This window comes from Anguilla rostrata, chromosome 12 (genome assembly GCF_018555375.3).
Source record: "Anguilla rostrata isolate EN2019 chromosome 12, ASM1855537v3, whole genome shotgun sequence".
NCBI classification, from domain to species: domain Eukaryota; kingdom Metazoa; phylum Chordata; class Actinopteri; order Anguilliformes; family Anguillidae; genus Anguilla; species Anguilla rostrata.
The window spans coordinates 23,633,945-23,653,301 of NC_057944.1; the positions used below are offsets into that span (position 1 = coordinate 23,633,945).

The window sequence follows — 19,357 nt, forward strand, 5'->3', positions numbered from 1 at the left end:
TTCACACACTCTGCATTCCACATAAGCCACGTCGAACCAGAACTCCCATCAATCAATGCTTGCATCCCCAGGCACATAAATCAGTCTCAATGCCGCTCTTTGAAAACTGCATTCAAATCTATTCCGGACTGTACAAATAGGTTAAAGGATAATCTTCTTTTTGCTGTGAAAATCAATGCCATTTCTCATCACCACTGACAACTCAAACATGGTCATTTTGTGTTGGGCCCCGATGAGGAATGTGATATCCTGTTCCTTGAAATGCTGTCTAGGTGAGTGCCAAATTGCTCTTCGATAGTACATGGGCGCAGTGCAGTCATTTATCGGTCAGCTCAGCTGACTAAAAGAAATATTGACACTCTCTGCTAATGTTAAGACTGGAGAGAATCGCTGTAACCAAAGACAAAGGCCTGGTTATAAATGAGATACATCTCATGACTTGGTTGATCCATCACATTAGAGGGGAGAAAAATGTTTGACCCTAATGTATGAATGTTGGTAAAATGAAATGCATATTGATTACACTGTGGATAATGACCAAGGTAATTGAACTGGATCTCTAATTAAGAGAACACAGGCCTGACTTATAATTAATTGCCAGGTTGGGGATTAACAGCAGGATGGCAGTGGTTACAGGGGATGAGGAGTGATGTTGCCGTGGGTTTCAGTCTACAGCATGTGTAGAAAAAAAGAAAAAAAAACATCCCGAAAAGCGTTATTGCTCCACTTTCCTGGCCTGCAGGCAATCCATCCCACAGCACAGACAGAAGAGATGGCTGTGTTTGTGGGCTGCAGGGCTCAATCTTGAGCCAGCCCTTTTGATGCACCTTTATCAAAAAGTGTTTTATGTCATTTCTGAGAGATGGAATCATGTCAGCCTTTTACGGTAGAGATAGCGGAAACAAGGTTGAAAGGGAGAGAGTAGAATTTTTGAGGCACAGCTCATTTTATCTTTAGTAAAAAAAGAGAGAAGTGTTTAATTCTCTGAGCTTATCTGAGGTTCCTGACCCCTGGAGCTAAAGGAAACCATTTAAGATCGATGAGTAACTTTTATGGTGCAATCACAGGAAAACATTTGACGAGGCCTGCATCTTTAGATTGGGTGGGTTTGCCACAGACAGGACCAGCCTATCCCCTTCTACAGAGCACAGCCCCTCTGCAGTTGAACAGAGTTCCTACATGCCCAAGAATTTGCCCTACTGGGAGCAGCAATTGTCTCTGGAGTTTAAGTGGCTTCTGATCCTGTTCATCAGAGTGAGGCATTTCTTTTCCCAGTCTTTTCACCTTGGCCGTCCCTTTTTTCCCGTCTGTGTTTCTGCCCTTCGATTGCGACGTTAGCGGATAGCTTTAGCGTTGATCTGTGCACAAGGCCACCTGATTGACTCTGGCCACACTGACTGCAGTCTCAATAAGGAGGGCAAGTAATTTCTTTCACATCAGCGGATGAAATGTGCCACAGGTGTTACGTATGGAAAACTGTTGCTGTTGTCTGTGACTGTGTTCTCTGTCTTTACATTCTGCCAATTTTACCTCTGCATGCCTCTCTCTGACTCACTCCATCCTTCCCTTGCTGTTTCCATCCTTCAAATTGTGGCCAGCCATCATGCTCCCTCATCTATCCACTTCCCTCTTTTTTCTCCCTCTCTCTCTGGCTATCCATCCCCTCCCTCACCATCCGCCCCCTCGTTTGTTTTTCCATCTGCTGAATGAACCCTTTCCGCTCTCTGTCTTTTGCTCTTTGGCCAGTTCCACTTCAACCCGGCTCAGTCAATACTTGTCATGGAGGGAGACGACCTGGAGAACATGAATATGGCCCTGAAGAAGGTGGCCTACATCAATTCGCGTCAGTTCCCCACCCCTGGCATCCGTCGCCTCCGCATCTCCACCTCTGTGCAGTAAGCCCCCCGGCACTTTACCACGTTTTACATCCTTGAGGCTGAGGTCCCAGGGGTTCTATTGCCCCCATGTCCCACCACAAATAATAATGCATTACCATCTGAGACATAGATAATGCTACAAGTCTATCTATTCCCTGCTCACATGTGCATGCTAACCAGACCATTGCTTATTACCTATCCATGCATCACGTTCCAGCCCTGACACAATTTTTTTTTTTTTTCTATGCTGTTAATCGTCATTGCTTGTTCCTGTTGTAGCCATAATGATTGCAGTCTTTTTTTATTCTCAAACATTTCCTTAACTTTTTCCATGCCAAGCAAACAAACAAAAGATTCTTCCCCAAATACTCATTTGAACATGTGTGGAAAAGCAGATTAAGGGCCAAACTTTAGTGCCCACAAATAAGCTGCCATCTGCATGCTGGTGTCCCACAGGGTCACTGGGCTGCCATTCAAACAAAGCAAGACATTTTTAAAATAGAATCATACCATCAAATGGACGTGTTAAGCTTTTCAGCACAGCTTGGTCAATATTGGACACCTGCAGGGCTGGATAGCTTGCAAAGCCATGGAGTTGCCTAGGTTACTGAGGAGCATTGGCCAGCTGCTGTGTTGCTTCAGCCTATAAAGCTGTTTACCATTTAACCCCACCATATCCCCATATTACTAATCTCAATTAATAAAGCTTTTAGATGCAGGGTCTGAACCTTCCTATTTTAAATATGCATTAGTTAAAAACAAACTGAATGAAACAAATGGATCCTAAGCTCACCATTCCTGCTACTTCACTGGGTTAGAAAACTAAAGTTATAGTGATCTCATCAGAAGGAACACATGCTTTTCATTTCTCGATGAGAGTGAGCTGCCTTGGTCCCAGTCAGGAACCAGAGCTCTTCAGCTGTGGAGCTTCATTTAGAATGAAAGAAGAATACCTTACACGGAGACTGGGAGCCACCAACATGAGTGGAGAGACTGATCCCTCCCTCATTTACTGTACACTAGTGTGGACAATAAGACCACAGCGACTATGTTAAAATAAATTTAAAAAGAAAGAAATGAAGTAGGAAACTCTGAAAACTTGCCGTATCAGTGACTGGGAGGCGGTGATGAGCCATGCAGACTCGGAGGGCTTATTGTTAATGTAATATTCAAAGCCTTGCTGCCTGTCTCCAGTTGGCTACGTCTTTGACTTCTCTCCCCTGAGGGCTGTGTCTACTGCACCACTGCACCACCTTCAAACCACACAACAAGGCATCAGACTCCCCGAGGATTCACTACTCTTTTCCTTTTTCAACTGAGCAATATGATTTTCTCTCCCTTGTTCTTTAATCCTCCTTCAGTCCTCTACTGCTCTGATTGGCACCTGGGGCAACTTTTTAAATTTTATTTTATTTATTAATATTCTTTTTATTTGCCAGCGGACAAGACAGAGGCGTTGGATTTTATAATAGCCTTTACACGTGGGCCTGTGTTAATATTCATGCTGGTTTTAAATATGCATGATTCCCTACAGCTTAGGCCTAAGGGAGCGTGCTCTGCCCTAACGTCAGGTTCAATGCAAAGCTGAGGGTGGAGTCCCTACTGCTGGAGCAGCAGGGGAAGACTTCTGGCACTGAGATCATAAATAAATACATTATTGTTATAACATTTGCATATTTACATTGTTTCAGCTTCAGGTTCTTTGAGGGAAAGGTTTTTTTTGTCAGTTATTTGCTGGAGTCGCACCCTTATTGCAGATTCATCCCACAAATGTGCCATGGAAATCTAGAAGCAAATGCGAATTTGGATTCTTAGGATATTTAAAAAATGGCTTGCAAATCTGGCTTCCACAACAGAATCCCCCTTAAAACCTCTAGGAAGTAGATTTTTCTATCCTGTATTGGGATTAACTCCTCCCACTCATACTGTTATCACGAGAGGCCCTTTGTCAGTCCAGTGTGTGTGTGTGTGTGTGTGTGTGTGAGTGCATGTGTATGTGTGTGAGTGATTGTGTATGAGTGTGAGATGAAGCCTATTGAATTGATCCAACACCAATAGCTCCTCGGGGGGACACGTCGGAGGCTAAGTGATGAAGAAGATGAGCAAAATCAGAGCAGACGTGCCTGATCAATACATGCACTGAGCACTGGAGCTCTAATGGCAGCAACCCGATTCAGATGACAACATCTTCAAATCACCTCTATAAATACAAAGAGAGGCCTGATATGTTTCATGAAGAGCTCTAATGCTTTGAAGTGCATAAAATGGATATAAATTAAATGGATTGATCTCTCTCTAGTGAATTTGCTATGAGACTTTCTCCCCAGCCTGTTTTCATTTATTTGTTGTTTGGCTTTTGGCTTTGTTTTTCATGCTGTAATTAGAAATAGATGAGTCTATTTCTGATTTTATTAATGAGGCTAAAAGCCTGTGATTTGCGGTGCATCAGGTGGCAGGAACAGAATGGAAACATTAACGCAGTATTACAAACTCTCTTTCAGTTACATCAGTGCCTAGTACAAAACAACATGCACTCCAACCACCTCATCAAAAGAGCTCCGCTCCTCCCACGTTGGGCTCCTGTGATGGAATTACGTTTTTATTTTTCAGTTATTAACTAATGCTGTATCATCATAAGCAAATGAACAGGTGTGTTAATTAATTTTATAAACACAAAAGTGGGTCTGACATACCTTTATGAAATAAATAAAAGCGTCAGGAAAAAGAAGGCAGAATCCTCAATTTTACCACCCACCCCCCCATCCTTCATTTTCTCATTAATTAATCTGGAAAGAGTCCAAGTTCTTTGTCGCAGCCCAAGGAATCGGCTCTCTTTGCATGGCTGCCCCCATCTTTTCCACAACAATACCTCTCCGATACAGGGAACGTAGTGATTAGAGAGTCTAAGGAAACACATTTCTAGTCCTGGAAGCTAAAGGAAACAGCCAGTGCAGAACATATTCCATTTGTTTGCTATTAATGTGTTCACATTAGCGGTTAGTGCAGAGAGTCAAGAATTACGGCACCAAGATAACTGTAATCACAAGCAGATTATAAAGGAACACACGAATCCGATGAGTTTTTTTTTTTGGTTATGGAAGTGAATGAAAGCATTCCAATATAAAAAACTCTCCCAGATACCTTGTCCAATTCCCTTCATTTGGTCTGTTACTTTGTTGTTTGTGTGTAATGTCAATAATAAAGCATACCCATACTACCTCCTCCCCCACATTAGCACAGCCTCACTGAGCTCTTTGCCCCAGAACAGTATCAAATAATACCAGTCACATCAATCATCTCTCTCATGCAAGACATGCAGGTCGGCCTCTCTCTGTTGTCTGTCTCATATTCTCTCTCTGTCTCTCTCTCTCTTTCAGGTGTTTTGGAGAGGATACCTGTATCTTGGTCCCGGACATTGAGGCGGTGGTGATGGTTCTGCAGCCCAGTGAGCCCCGTATCACCATCACCGGGACGGAGCGTCTGACCCAGCCGGCGGCTGACCTGAGTGGCCTGGCTGGCCTGCCCCTGTTCCAGGACCTGCACATCATCAGCACAGTCACCAAGAACGATGCCCCTTCCCACAGCAGAGGTAGCGGACTCAGCACAGTCACCAAGAACGACGCCCCTTCCCACAGCAGAGGTAGCGGACTCAACACAGGTGCAGAACACAGCTACCAGACATAACTCAGGTAGCAGAGGCCGAGGAGATTAAGCAGATTTATACAGCACATTAACTGAATCCGGCTTTAAGCTGCTCATTGACAATACAGCACAGGTGTCTCCCTGATCCTTTGCAGTTGGGCGATGTTGCAGGATGTGAATTTCAATTGTAGTAATATACTATAGTTTGACACACAGCTGGTGTGGTCCAAGCCTAAGCTGATACAGATAGCTCACCAGTTAAAAACTCACTTTGCTGGAGTTGGGGATCTTGGTCTTTCGCCAAGCGTACCGATCGTATCTCTTGCCGTGCAGTGAAGACCTACCCGCATTACACCACCATGTCTGCATCCGGAGATAAAAGCAAATAAGCACATGAATAAGTGACAGCACTATTTCCCAAATGATCAGAGTCATTTTTAAACAGATGAGCTGCTGTTTCATTCATGAACATAAATCCCACTTCAAAGACCAACATGCAAAACACATCTTATGTGTTTAACTTTTAATGTGACCAAGAGTCCTGGACTGCCCAGTCAGCAACTATGAATATTTTACAGGGCAGTCTTTTACATATCTATCATTTGCTTGATAAAATAAGAATGTGTGTGAGAGAGTTTTACATCCCATGCATTGGTGATATTGCTTAGTATGACTAGATCTTGGCTACCTTCCTAAGTTCTGAGTTTCTTAGGAATCTTGCATAGAAGCCAAATGATTCTGTGATCTTGCTAAGAAGTACAAAAATGTCGCAGGCATTCACAATTCAAAGCACCACAGAGCCCACATCCTCCATGCAGTACATTGTGCCTTGGCAGAATGGAAGCCGCCAATGTGAAAGATAATCGGACAAAACTGCCTTTTGTTGAGAACTATGAGTCGCTTTCAGATTTTGCCGAGCTTCTAGAGTCACCCGCCATTTAAAACCTGAGAAAAGAAAGTGAGGGGAGGCAGAGGCAGCGCTAGAGTTCAAACATTTCCCCTTTCAGGCTTCATTCAGGTAACACCATGGCCCTGTCGCCATGCCAGAGCAGACAAAGTGCGGCCTGTGGATCAACACAACAAAAGAGCAACAGGCCAGGACTGAATAAACAGGACTCCAGGGGCACAAAAAGATTCAGAGAGAACAGGACACACACACATACGCATCCACCCACACACCCACAAACATTTGCACTGATTACACCTGGGAGCTTTAGTCCAGTTGAATTATATAGTATATATATATATATATATATATGAGGCACATGCCAGTACACCCCCATCTTCACTTCACATAGCAGAAGCCTTCATCTGGGTCACAGTATCTGCCCACAGAACCATCCAGAATGACAACAAATCCAGGACATTCCCACTCCATATGAAATCAGCCCTGGTTTATACTCTGTTCTATTTCACTGGCTCAATCAGCATTATTTTAAAGGCATTTTCTCTCTCTATTTATATTTAATTTTTTTTTTTTGCAGTGATGCGTGTCCACATGCTGTGCGTGCATACATGCCACGTACGTGCATGTTATTAACTGCCCTCATATAAACTTCGTCTGTAATGCAGATGGCGTGTTAACCTGTGAAGCACACTGCCCACAGACTCAAGGCAGTGGGGTGTACAAACAATCAGAAGGTTCCATTATGAATCAAGCGAATAAGCGCACCGTTAACGCTGACACTGCGCCAGTCTCTGTCCTCACCCTAAGCCCTGCGTGATTTATGCCCGGTGGAGGGAATGCAGCGGCAGGCAGAGAGGGATTGCCTGTGAGCTCGCGTCAGAGCGGAGAAAAACCTGCTCAGCGGCGCGTGCCGCCGCGATGCAGCCCTCCGCCGGCGGGCACCGTCTCTGACCTCACGGGCCCGCGTCATCCCGGATGAATATTTCATCCGCCGCAGACGGCATGCTTAATAACCCGAATGGGTCTGTCAATAACGCCGCCACCAATCCCCCAGCCTGGGCTTAACTTATGTGGACTGTCTCGCCGCGCAATGGAGGCCAGATATCGGCACTTCATTAAAAGTGCGTACCGTCACTCCTCCGCCGCCGCCGCCACCAGCCGCGAGCCATGAAAACTGAGGACCTGCTTGCCGCCGCGGCTCTGTGTGAAAAACAGACCTTGGAGATGTCGTTCCCCCGCAGTCAATCACGGCATGAGGCAGCCAGGTGTTTTCAGAGGAGCGAAGAGCTCGTCTAATAAACACCAGTGTGCAGAAAGCCTCGCTGTGTCAGCCCAAATCTGTGGCTGTGGGCTTGAGACCTCTTACAGCGTGCATTAGTGAATGAGTCCAGGAAGATATCAAAACCATTTTGGTCTATTGAGTGATACACATTCATCATTCAAAAAACTGACCTCCCACAATAAGCAACATGTACTTCGTACTGCTGGATGAATGAGGAGTGTCTCAGTTCGTAGCAGGTGAACACAAATAGGTTAAGCTTTATCATAAGGCATTCTTTCCCTTGTGATACATTTAACAGCCCACAGGCCCGGAGTACTGGAGGAGATCATCCACAACCTGGACTACTGTGATGTGCTGGTGATGGGAGAGGAGCTGAACCCCGGGCAGGAGAGCCTGCATCTAGACCGCAGCTCCCTTCTGGGGAAGCACCTGGACGCCACCAACTCCACCTCCGGCATCTCCATCTACGGTGCGTCCACCCACAGCAGCCCACCACATACCAGACGGCTTCTGCCTTCTTCTCTCCAAAATATTCTTCCCTATCATATTGTACATTTCTAATTCAACACAGATGTTTTCTCATAACTGCCAGACATAAACTTAATCAGGCAGTTAAGTACTTTAAGGGTATGAAATTAAATAAAATGTACTTTTTTGGATTCAACAGACAGTTTGGATACAGGAAAAGATCTAGCTTTAAATATGTTTGAATTTCAGGCTGGAGGCAGGGGTTACTATCTTTCTCCATCTCCAACTTCACAATCCTCACCATTTAATTAAAATTTTAATAAATGCTAATTATCAAAAATGTTATTAAAAAATGTAAAATAAGGATTGCCACCCAAATCTGACTAAATTCTTTTTTAACTCCCTCGTCAGAGTAACCAGGGTTCATTGGGGAAGAAATGAGGTGATGCGGTCATTTCACATGACCGAAGCAAACAACCGATGGCAAAATCAACTTTCCCTCATTGCAGGACAGTGGCCAAACCAACTTGTTTCAACCAGTGTGGTTTTATTGAGGGGGGCAGAGCTGTAATACTAACTACTTATCCAGGAGCCCGCTAAAGTACAAAAAATAGCAATCTTTAATCATCATCATTAAGCACATACTGTAAGACCTGCCAAAGCAACAGCAGGAGCAGCATCAATGCTAAAAAGTTCATAACCACAGTGTGACAAATACGTGACAGTGTATAAAAATGTTATATGTATTGTAACTGGCAAATTAATATTATTCCTCCAGTCTTTTATTTCTCACTAAACTCCAATGGTGCCTGGTGGAGCTCCACTGGGGTCAGTGGCAGAAGGCAGCATAGCTACGTGACAGCTTGTCACAGTTCCCCTGTGACACAGACACACATGTCCTGGCTCCATCTGAGGCCAGCAGGAAATAAATGACCAGAGGAATGAAATTCATGTGAATTCCGACAAAAATCACTTGGTCAGGCATTTGCCCACAGCTCCAGCAGGAGAGGGATATTTTTATCTTGATGCAATATTTATCATCTCCCTTGTATTTTTCAATGTACAGTAGGCACGGGGTGATCTCACAGAGAATACTGTATGTGCCCTACATGGCTCTTGAGAAAGTGCTTTTTGTATCAGCTTTCTCCATGGTTTGGTTATGGTCACTGAGCCAGAACAGTATTTGGCATTTGCTCCATATAACTGACAGTGAAAAAATACTGTGCTTCAGTCCTCCTGTTCCAACCCTAGGCTTTAGTTCCATTGTTCCTGTGATTCAAAGTCATTTGGTATAGTGAATTAATTTAATTATTCCCTGGACATTTTTAGGACCAACTGATTCTTGTGAGATGCATATGTGCACAAGTTCAAGTACAATGAGTTGTTTTAATCACCAGTACGTTCTCATTAAATTCTTCCATAAATAGATTACTTTTCTTTCTTCCTAAGCATTTATAATAATGTAATTCTGGTAACTGAGCTGACCCCTCAGTACCATATTTGGCAATGCACTGAATTATACATTAATCAAAGAGACACATAGGAGCAGATTCTATTTTTTTTGCGTTATTATATTTGTTCTCTGAAGTTATCTTTTTATCATAGATTTATTTTAATCTGTGTGCTGTTGATGTATGCAATCCATGCAATGTATACTAAATTGCTCAAATGAGACTACATTATAAAATGTCTCTTTTCAGGTGTGGATTCAATGTCGAATTATGAGCAGGTGGTGAGACAGGTGAGGTACCACAACTGGCATGCAGCAGAACTGTCAGAGAGGAAGTTCCGCCTCACCTGCTCAGAACTGAACGGCCGGTACACGAGCAACGAGTTCAACCTGGAGGTCAGTGCGGGGTGCAGTGCGGTGAAGAGGGAATACACGGAAGGCCCTGAACTATTCACCAAAACATTACACTTAATCATGCTCAGAAAGAAATGAAAAGCAGCTAGACACACGCCAAGGTAAAATCAATTACAAGGGCCCTTTTAAGTGGTTAAAAAGTTCCATGCTCCTTCACCCTCAATATCTCTCCAGATATTAAAGACGCAAGTGCTTTTGGTCCCCGTTAGTACGTTTTGTCTACAAAAGTGTATTTTGTCCCCGTAAGTGCATTATGTGAGATCTGTAGTTTGACAGGCTCTCATGTCTGCCCTGCACTCCCCAGGTCGGTGTTCTCCACAGGTCAGGGGCTGAGAGCCACGTCAATCACATGGCAGTCCAGCCTCAGTACCTGCAGGCTGTTCATCATCCAGTCATGGCCCATAGTCAAAGCTCAACCCACAACTCAGGTAAGAGAGGAGTGCTGACACAGTCTGACCGATTAATAGCCCATGAAGCCCCATTGCCCGGTTCCCAGTTAATTACTTATCTTTGTTAATTCTTTTTAACGAGGAGCCCTCGCTGTCCTAAGGAGCTCTAGCCTCTCTTAGGAGAGTCTAATGAATGTGATAACTGAGGCAAGCATATTGGTCTGCAGGCCACCATGGATATTAATTGGGGAAAAGAAGTCGCTAAATACCATAATAGAGCATCTCCACACCTCGTCGATGACAAAACCATTCTCCTCTCGGCGTCCCACTGCCCTCCTGCTCTCCTCTCAGCAGGAGTTCACCTCCCTCTGCTCCTCAGCTGGTGGTTTCCTTTACTCTCTGTTCCCTGGCCACTCTAATCATTCATTAAGTGAATATAATAAAGGCATGCCTTAAAAGAACTGAGCAGTGCTGGAGAAATATAAAGAGAGGGTGAAAAATTCCCCCAATGTTTCTTAATGAGGTGAGTTATGCCTTTGAAAGGACATTGTAGAGTCATGTACATAGGCTGGATAGCGAGATCAAAAGCCACAGCTGATTTCTGTATATGTCTTATATGCAGAGGGAGATCGAATGGATCAAACGGTCAATTAAAGCTCAGCTCTTTCATACACTAGCATGGCAAGGCTTATGGAGAGGCCATTCAGACCCACAGACTGGAAAGGGATTCTGGGAAACAAATTCACAGAATGGGAGAGAGAGAGGAGAGGGAGAGAGAGAGAGAGAGAAAATGAAAACAAAACATCTCAAAGGAATCTGCTTTGCACACACACACACACAAGGTCTGCCAGCTCTGCAGTGGGTCTCCTGCCCTGATCATGAAAGCCAGGTGTATGAAAACATAAACCAGAACTTGACAGAGCCTCAGAAGGTGCCAATGTATTTTTGGAGAATTACAATGGAGATTAGGGCTGCAGAGATGCATATCACACATCAAGGACAGCTGGAGAGTCATCAGACTCCAAAAGGCTGCTATGAAAGAAACAGAAAGCAGGATATAGAGATGTGGACCTGCCCAAGTCCCATGTTTCTGCAGCCCAGTGGTTGCTGCCCAATCAGATGTCATCACCGACCTTGTGGTTTAAATAATGACCTGGTTGAACCTCTGGCCACGGTACGTCCGAGCATCCCCTGCATATTGCTCCCTGGCAGACCACTATTATGGCCTCTTACTCCCTCTGCTGGACATATTTGTCCACTGCATGCACTGTGCGTGTGTTTGTGTGTGTGTGTCTGTGGGTGTGTGTGAGAGAGAGAGAGAGAGAAAGAAAGAGTGAGGGAGAGACAGAGTTCAGTGGTGACTCATTCACCACCCGGTGACAAGAAGCTTTTTCTCTCTGTGCTCTACTGCACACCCAGTGTGTGCCTTTAGGACAGAGGTGCCTATTCAACTGACACTTTAATCCCTGTTAACCCTCTCTCAATTGGAGCCAGACCTCCTCCTGTGTGTGTGTGTGTGTGTGTGTGTATGCATACTTATACTGTAAAGAGTATAGTCATAATTGAAAGAAGTGTGCTGTATCTACCATCATTGGCATTTATTTACAGTGTTTAGCAGTATAACCCCTCTACCGTGACAGCGCACATCACTTTAAATGGGAGGGTTGAATGAGTCTGTGCCATCAAGACCGCTGTAGGTCCCAAGACACGGAAAATGACCTTTTGTCAGCATATGAGCTTTTCATTGCCTCTAGTTCTATTGCTTTACCAGTGAAATGGCCTGTCATCGCCCTGCTGTGTCAGCTCCCTCTAAACTGCTCCCCCCCCACCACCATTCCTCCCCAGCTATTCCTAGTGCAGCCACAGTGGTCATCGTGATGTGCATCACCGCCCTGGTGGTCACCGTGGTCCTGGGCATCTATCGCATCCACGTGGCCCACCAGCGCAGCTCAGACAGTGCGGACAGGACCAAAGGGGGGGAGATGGACTGGGATGACTCCGCCCTCACCATCACAGTCAACCCCATGGAGGTGAGAGTGAGGGGAGGGTACAGACACAAAGGACAGAGATGAATAGGGTGAAGGAAAGAGAAGCAGGGGCAAGTAGACACAGGGAGAGAGGGGTATATTGAGACAGAAAGAAAGTGAAAGCAAATAGAGATTGCCTGACCCCAAAAGCTGATTCTGAAGCACAGAATCATCTAGAATGTGATTGTGATTGTATGCTGTAGCATTAGGATTTGCCTTCACTGGAACTAAGGGGACTAACCCAAACCATGAAAAACAACTGAACTGTTCTTAAACTGAAGTGTTTATTGGTTAAGTTACAGTTTTCAATTAAACTGAATGAGGTAATTTTTTTGCACAAACTTTTTTGCCTGGGTAAGAAGTCAGAAAATAATTGGGTTTCAAAACTCACCTTTAAATTCTATAAAACATATACTGGATGGCCAAAAGTATGTGAACACCTGACATTCAACATCTCATTCAAAGCTATGGGCATTAATATGGTGTTGGCCCACCCTTTGCTGCTATAACAACCTCCACTCTTATCGGAAGGCTTTATATCAGATATTGGAGAATTGCAGCAGGGATTTGCTTCTATTCTGCCGGAAGAGCATCAGTGAGGTTGGGCACTGATTGGGTGATTAGGTCTGGTTCTCAGTTGACTTTCCAATTGATCCAAAAGGTGTTGGATGGGGTTGAGGCCAGGACTCTGTGTAGGCCAGTCAAGTTCTTCCAAACTGTTCTGGGCAAAACCTTTCTATAAGGACCTCACTGTGTGCTTGGGGGCATTATCATTCTGAAACAGGAAAGAGCCTTCTCCGAACTGATTCTGAAGCACAGAATCATCTAGAATGTGATTGTATGCTGTGGCATTAAGATTTGCCTTCACTGGAACTAAGGGGACTAACCCAAACCATGAAAAACAGCCCCAGACCATGGGGTGTCCAGATATTTTTGGTCATAGAGTGTACCTAGCCATATTAAAGACACGTTTTTATTCAGTCAAACTCACTGTATGCACAACCTTATGCTCCTGGTCCTGGTGAAGGCTTGAGAAGTGTGTTGGATGCAGAAGACTTCTTAAAGGGCAAGTGAGCTTCTGTCCAAATACTATTTACAAATGCTTAAATGCTCTTAGGTATAGATGAATCTACATTATCATTAAAAATGCAATGGTAGCTACTGGATTAGGTCTTAGAACATATGTAAACAAATTGTCTACACAGTGTTTTGGGGCCTATTCCGTACTGGTTCATTTATATTGATAATCAGCCTCTCCTGGTTCCACAGGTCTGCCATTAGCAAATTATGTCCTGGCAGGTGTAAATTAAGCTGATTAAATAAACATGTGCAGCAATAATGCTAGAAGCAAGAGAAGAGGAGATACACCTTGTCTCGTTCTGGAAAAAAAATGTATACAATTTACAGTGTGACTAACAGCATGCCTCAGTGTGAGGTTTTGCATGGAAATATGCCAGCATTAGAGGTTGCACAGGAGCTGAAAACAGAGAGAGAAAATGCCCTCTCCTCTCATTTCAGCAGCGTATAGCAAATGCTATCAGGAATTTTTAAACATGTTGGTCCTCTTGCCCATCCTTACAAAACGAGCAATGAAAACAATAAAACAAAAATTATTGCCTGACTGAAATTTAACACAACCCTTTATGTAAACCATGTCAAAGAATTATAATTAAAAAAGATGTGAAAACGAGACCAGGAAAGAGTGAGAAAGACAGAGCAAAGAAGAGACACACCTGCTTAGGATTTTATTATAAGGTACAGTGAAACCCGCATGCAAGTCCGTCACACCTTTTCCTCTCCTGTGGTGCAGAACATTGAGGAGCCACAGGCTGCTGACAATGAAGCCAGTGAGGAGGAGGAGGAGGAGGAAGATGAAGAGGAAGATGAGCAGGACGATGACATCACCAGCGCAGAGTCTGACGACAGCGATGAAGAGGAGGCCAGAGTTCCCAGGGGGCCACAGGAGAACAAGAGGAGGAACCAACTGGAGTGGGACACCACCACGTTACCCTACTAGTCAAGACAAACACAACCACATTTACAATATCTATGCCTAATTCTGAGGTTACTGGTTCATTGGCAAGACTACTCTCACTGGTAATTCAACTCTCAAAAGTGTGTTTTTCCAAAAAAAACGTAGTCCATTTACACTCAAAGTCAATGAAATGTCACTCTCTGCTGGTTATAAAAGTGTACTGCACCACAAACCTGTTCCAGTAGTGACAGTGCTTTGACTGTTAGGCCATGAGTTTTTGTTTTCTTTTTTTCTTTTATTTGACTATTTAAAGAATGCCCTGCTGATAGTTGGCAATTGCACTTCTTATGTTGCTTGTCAGATCACAGTTTCTCAGTATATTTGGATTAGTGTAAACACAAGCAAACATACTACAGTACACACTGACTGGGACTTGAGAACCCAATCTAAAAATCTCAATTTACCCTGCAGGTCACAATGTGTTAACAGAACCATGCCTTCTGATATTTCAAATCTCAGTGATTTTGAAGATGTATTGTCAAGCTCCCCTTCATGGTCTTGTTACGAATCCTGTAGTCTTAGGTCTAACATCATATCAACTAAAAACAGAATGCTTGTTAACAGCTATTTTTCACATTTTCTGGGTCCAAAGCCACATGAGAACCTCTGGCAGTTGTGCTTAGCTTCTCTCCAAATGACCTATCCATTGGTTGCAAGTTACACTAAGTGGAAAAGACACAGCACAGTTCTGAAAAGAAAAATGTACACACTGTATATTGTAATTTCGGTCTTTTATGTTAAATACCCCAGGACTTAAAGGTTCTTGTCTTTCATATAAACTTTATTGTAATAAAAATTATGCATTTATTTCCAGTGTTTTAATGTCTTAGTTGGTTTCCCCCTTGCAATGAAATATATTTTGATTATAGTCATTTAAAAAGTAGGCAATGTGGAAGATTGTCAAGTCTTCAAAGAGATAATGTTTGAAACAGTGGCACAGAGAGCTTAACTTATTTTCAGTTGATGTATGTTAGAACTTGGGATTTATTTAATGAAAGTTTTTATTGTTTATTTTTTGAAACGGTGAAGAAAGGAAGTAGCTGTACATTTTTATAAGCTCTTCTGTACATAGAATTTAGAGTAGTGAACATAAGTCCACTCCATGGCTTCTCCCATTTGTATGTTAGACCCATACTTGCTTGTTGGAGACCATCCAGCCTCTGTATGTGTTTGTAACCAACTCACCGTTTGTTAGATTTTTTTTCTGTCTTGCCATCGGTGAGTGTTCTGGTCTCTGTCTGGGATGGAGAGCTGTGGGTTCTAATTCGTTGAGAGGGACATAGACGCATCACTGTTCACATGTCGAGTGGGGCTTTACGCTGCAGGGGTCACCTTTTCCTCCGCAAGCTTATTGACATCATGTGTTTAGAAGCCATGTTCCCATACACGCAGCTGTCCAGTGAGACCTGAAGATAAAGAAACATATGAGGAGTAACATCACAGAAGAGATTTGCATGTCCACCTGAGGCAATCTCTGAGCCAAATCCTTTAAAACATACTGTATATTAATGTGGGCAATGTTTCAAAAATCTTAGCAGTCATTAGTTATCGGCAGTCAAATTTTGAAATGGAACATTGACTATTGGGTTATCTGGACTATATCTGTACAAACTTCTGTCCCAGTAATGTTAAATTGAACGTTATATTCCCAAAATGACTTTAATCCTTCTGATATCTTGCCATTTACAGAAAAACAGGAATACAGGGTAGCAATCAACACTTATCTGACATTCCGGTCCAATGATGCATTGCACCTTGTGTCTTTTCTTCCAGACCCCCTAGCAATGACAAATATGCTCCCCACTCCACAATTTGAGATTGTGACAGAGGCACCATTTTAGTCTGTGATGACAAGACCTTGCTTGCTGTTTGTTACCTGATTTAGCTGGAAGAATGCCATTTTGAATCTGTGTATAGGTAGCTACATGTAAAGTCTGTAGCAGTGATTAGGGTTTGTTCATCCCTTTTTCACATTAGTGAGTGTGACATCACCATGGTGAGGCTTGCGCCAGTTACTTTTGGCTCATTCGTGTCATTAGATTGCATCCAGGCATTTTGTTTTGAGCTTGTTTTTTTTTCAGTTTTGTAAACGTTTCCTTTTTTGTTTTTGCATTAAATTCATGGTTACCAACATGTTTGTTCTACAAGAAGAAGAAGAAAGTAAATGCTGTTTTAAAAAAATCAACCCTGTAAAATGTGTAAAACTTTTTTTTCTGCTCTTTTTCTTTATTATAGGTTTTGGTTACTTTTTGGTGGTCACTGCCGCACTTTCTGTACATTGGCCAATAAAGACGTTTTAGAATCATGCTGTTTCTCATTTTTATGCATGTATTTGCCCCCCTTTTTCCCTTTTAAAGGGTAGTGTTTCAGAAACAGCAGTGCTGTGTGCAAAATGTCTTCATATGACTTCAGATTAGACACATTTCCTTCCCATATCTGGATTAAGAATGATCAGGGTAATTCACACCATACCCTTCACTATGCCTCTATTGCAATCATTTCACTCATCTGTCGTTCTGAAGATGGGACTCTGTCTATGCTTATGATCTGGTCTGCAGCATTTGCATTGATACTGTGGTGAGAAGATGTGCGACCTCATGTGAGCTCAGTTAGCCTTGCTCAAACAGGATTAACCTGCAGACCTTATAATTTAATACAAAAGCGACAGTCTGCGTGACAAGAACACAATCTGGCATTTTTTCAATGGCTAAACCATTGCTGATTCAATAACTCCCCCTAGTGGACTGTTTTTTTTTTCTTTTTTTTTTTTTAAACTTCTGTCTGACTTGCTCATGCCAATATTATCACCTTCATAAAGTTAAGCTGTAATACCATATTGACAGTTTAAGATGAAGTGACAAACAGCTATTTGTACTGCTAAATGATCTATTGCCACAAACATCTACTACCCCTCAAAGGGAAAAAAAAGACCTGCACATAAATTTCTAAAAAACATTACCAAAGAATTGTTGTTGGAAACATGGCTAAGCACTATGATATTATTATCTAAATATTAATAATCTTATGATCTTTATAATGAGACAAAGCATGACTGTTATGAAATAATTCAGCTCAGCTATGGAATTCTCTTTTTAAAAAATGGGAGTTTACTTTTGCTTCTTACGACCAGGATGATAGTTTATTGACAAATAATTGTCAAATCTTGCTAGCTGTAATCTCCACCTTTGGGCAAAATCATTTGTGTGTAACAAAACCAAATTGCACTGCATTGGTTTCGGCTTTAAACTGGAACCCCTCTTAAAAATGGATATTTCAGCTACCAAGCCTCAACAACCATTATCTATATAGACATTAAGATTTTCAACCAATGATTACAATTAAATGTCACAGATTGCATTCAAACTTAACCAAAAGGAACATGATCTTTGTGCATCCATAACCACGCAGGGACTCTAAGCCCCAATATGGGTGCTGTCTTCAAGTAATAAAACTTGAAAACTTTCAAAGGAGGGAAAATTCTCCAGGACATGTAAAACGGATGCTTCAGCATGACTAATTGCCACAAGAATCTTCCTATCATGTTTTAGGAGAGGAGAGAGGGTGGAGAGGGGACAGAAAGAAAGCGGACACATTCCTATGACCACACAAATTATATAATCTGTTTCTCAAAGGTGATAATCTAAACACTAGTCATCTGACATGTGTGGGTGGCAGCTCCGTAGGGTGGTGCATAACTGGCTTGAGCAAAGATGAGAAACAGCTTGTCTGCACTCTCTCACCTTGACAGAGGACACCAGACACACTGTGGTGTGTCTTAGCAAAAAGATAACATGAATGACTGAGGCAAGTAACTAATTGGAAATTACCTAATAATCTTTTTGGTGATACCAAAAAGGATACCAGAGAAGCAAAGACCCCCCCCCAGGTCCTAGACTGCAATTGAAAATCCAGACCTATGACAGCTGGTCATCACACCAACACAACTCTTGTACTAAAAAAATAATGAAATTCCATACTTACTATACGAAGGAGACCCACAGCCCACCAGTCAGACTTGTGCCGCGAGGGTCTCTGGGGCCTCATAATGCTGGTACAGCAGTACAAATAAAAGATTCTGAACCTGTGCTGCTCTGGGGCTTTACATCCTTCCTGTCTGGGTTCCTGGGCCATTTCCACTACAACACAGGTGCACTTACTGAGTTGACTTTCTCACTGCCCGTAGCCGGCTTCTTGTGTGAAGCCTTTAAGCAGACAAGTTCAATCTATTTATTGTTTAGGCTCATTATTTAGCTGTGTCTTGTGTAATGCCCTGAGAGTCGTTAGTCTTTATTGTTGGATCGTAAAGCCTTAGTAATGTTGCTTTGTAAACCATTACCTGCATCATTAATCTGAGACTCCTGTCCCCTCATTTGGCCCATCAGATGTGTCCATTTGTCTTCAGCATTTTGGATTATAACCTTCTCCATTCTGCTTGTTGGAATGGGAAGATTGATGGGAAGACTTTAAGGGCCTGTAATTGCTTCACTTCTGTTTCAAGGGAAGAAAGTGAAGGATAATGTTGCTAAGGCAGAGAAAGGGTACCATGGTTGTTGTTGTTTTTTTTTTTTTTCTCTCAGACAATCTTTACATTCTTTCAACACGTGTCTATAACAAAGTCTATCCCGTTTTCACTATAGGGAGGTAATCACTGTCTCGATGGACCGAAAGCAAAAAATTAAAAAATCATATGGTCCAGAATCATATGGTCAGTGTGAAGGATCTGGACCCCTCACACATTACAAAAGATCACTGGAGTGATGATGAGCCCCACAGCCTCGGATGGAATCCGGACCGTGCCATTGCTGACTGTGGCCGGTTGCTCAATCGGGCAACACACGGTTGGCGATTGCATCTTCGCAATTTGGG

The 19,357-nt window shown here is 42.9% G+C and overlaps 1 protein-coding gene across 2 annotated transcripts in view; it reads left to right on the forward strand.

Moving 5' to 3' along the window:
- Positions 1-16,796, forward strand: part of LOC135236038 (calsyntenin-2-like) — a 241,257-nt gene extending 224,461 nt beyond the window's left edge. Inside the window, exons 11-17 of one of the 2 annotated variants that reach the window (XM_064302186.1) lie at positions 1,747-1,895; positions 5,255-5,517; positions 8,007-8,177; positions 9,877-10,022; positions 10,345-10,468; positions 12,275-12,459; positions 14,267-16,796. In XM_064302186.1, coding sequence (XP_064158256.1) covers positions 1,747-1,895; positions 5,255-5,517; positions 8,007-8,177; positions 9,877-10,022; positions 10,345-10,468; positions 12,275-12,459; positions 14,267-14,473 — 1,245 coding nt within the window. In that variant the 3' untranslated portion in view covers positions 14,474-16,796. The remainder of the gene's footprint in view (positions 1-1,746; positions 1,896-5,254; positions 5,518-8,006; positions 8,178-9,876; positions 10,023-10,344; positions 10,469-12,274; positions 12,460-14,266) is intronic. The other variant, XM_064302187.1, reaches the window with a different exon arrangement.
- Positions 16,797-19,357: the final 2,561 nt, after the last annotated feature.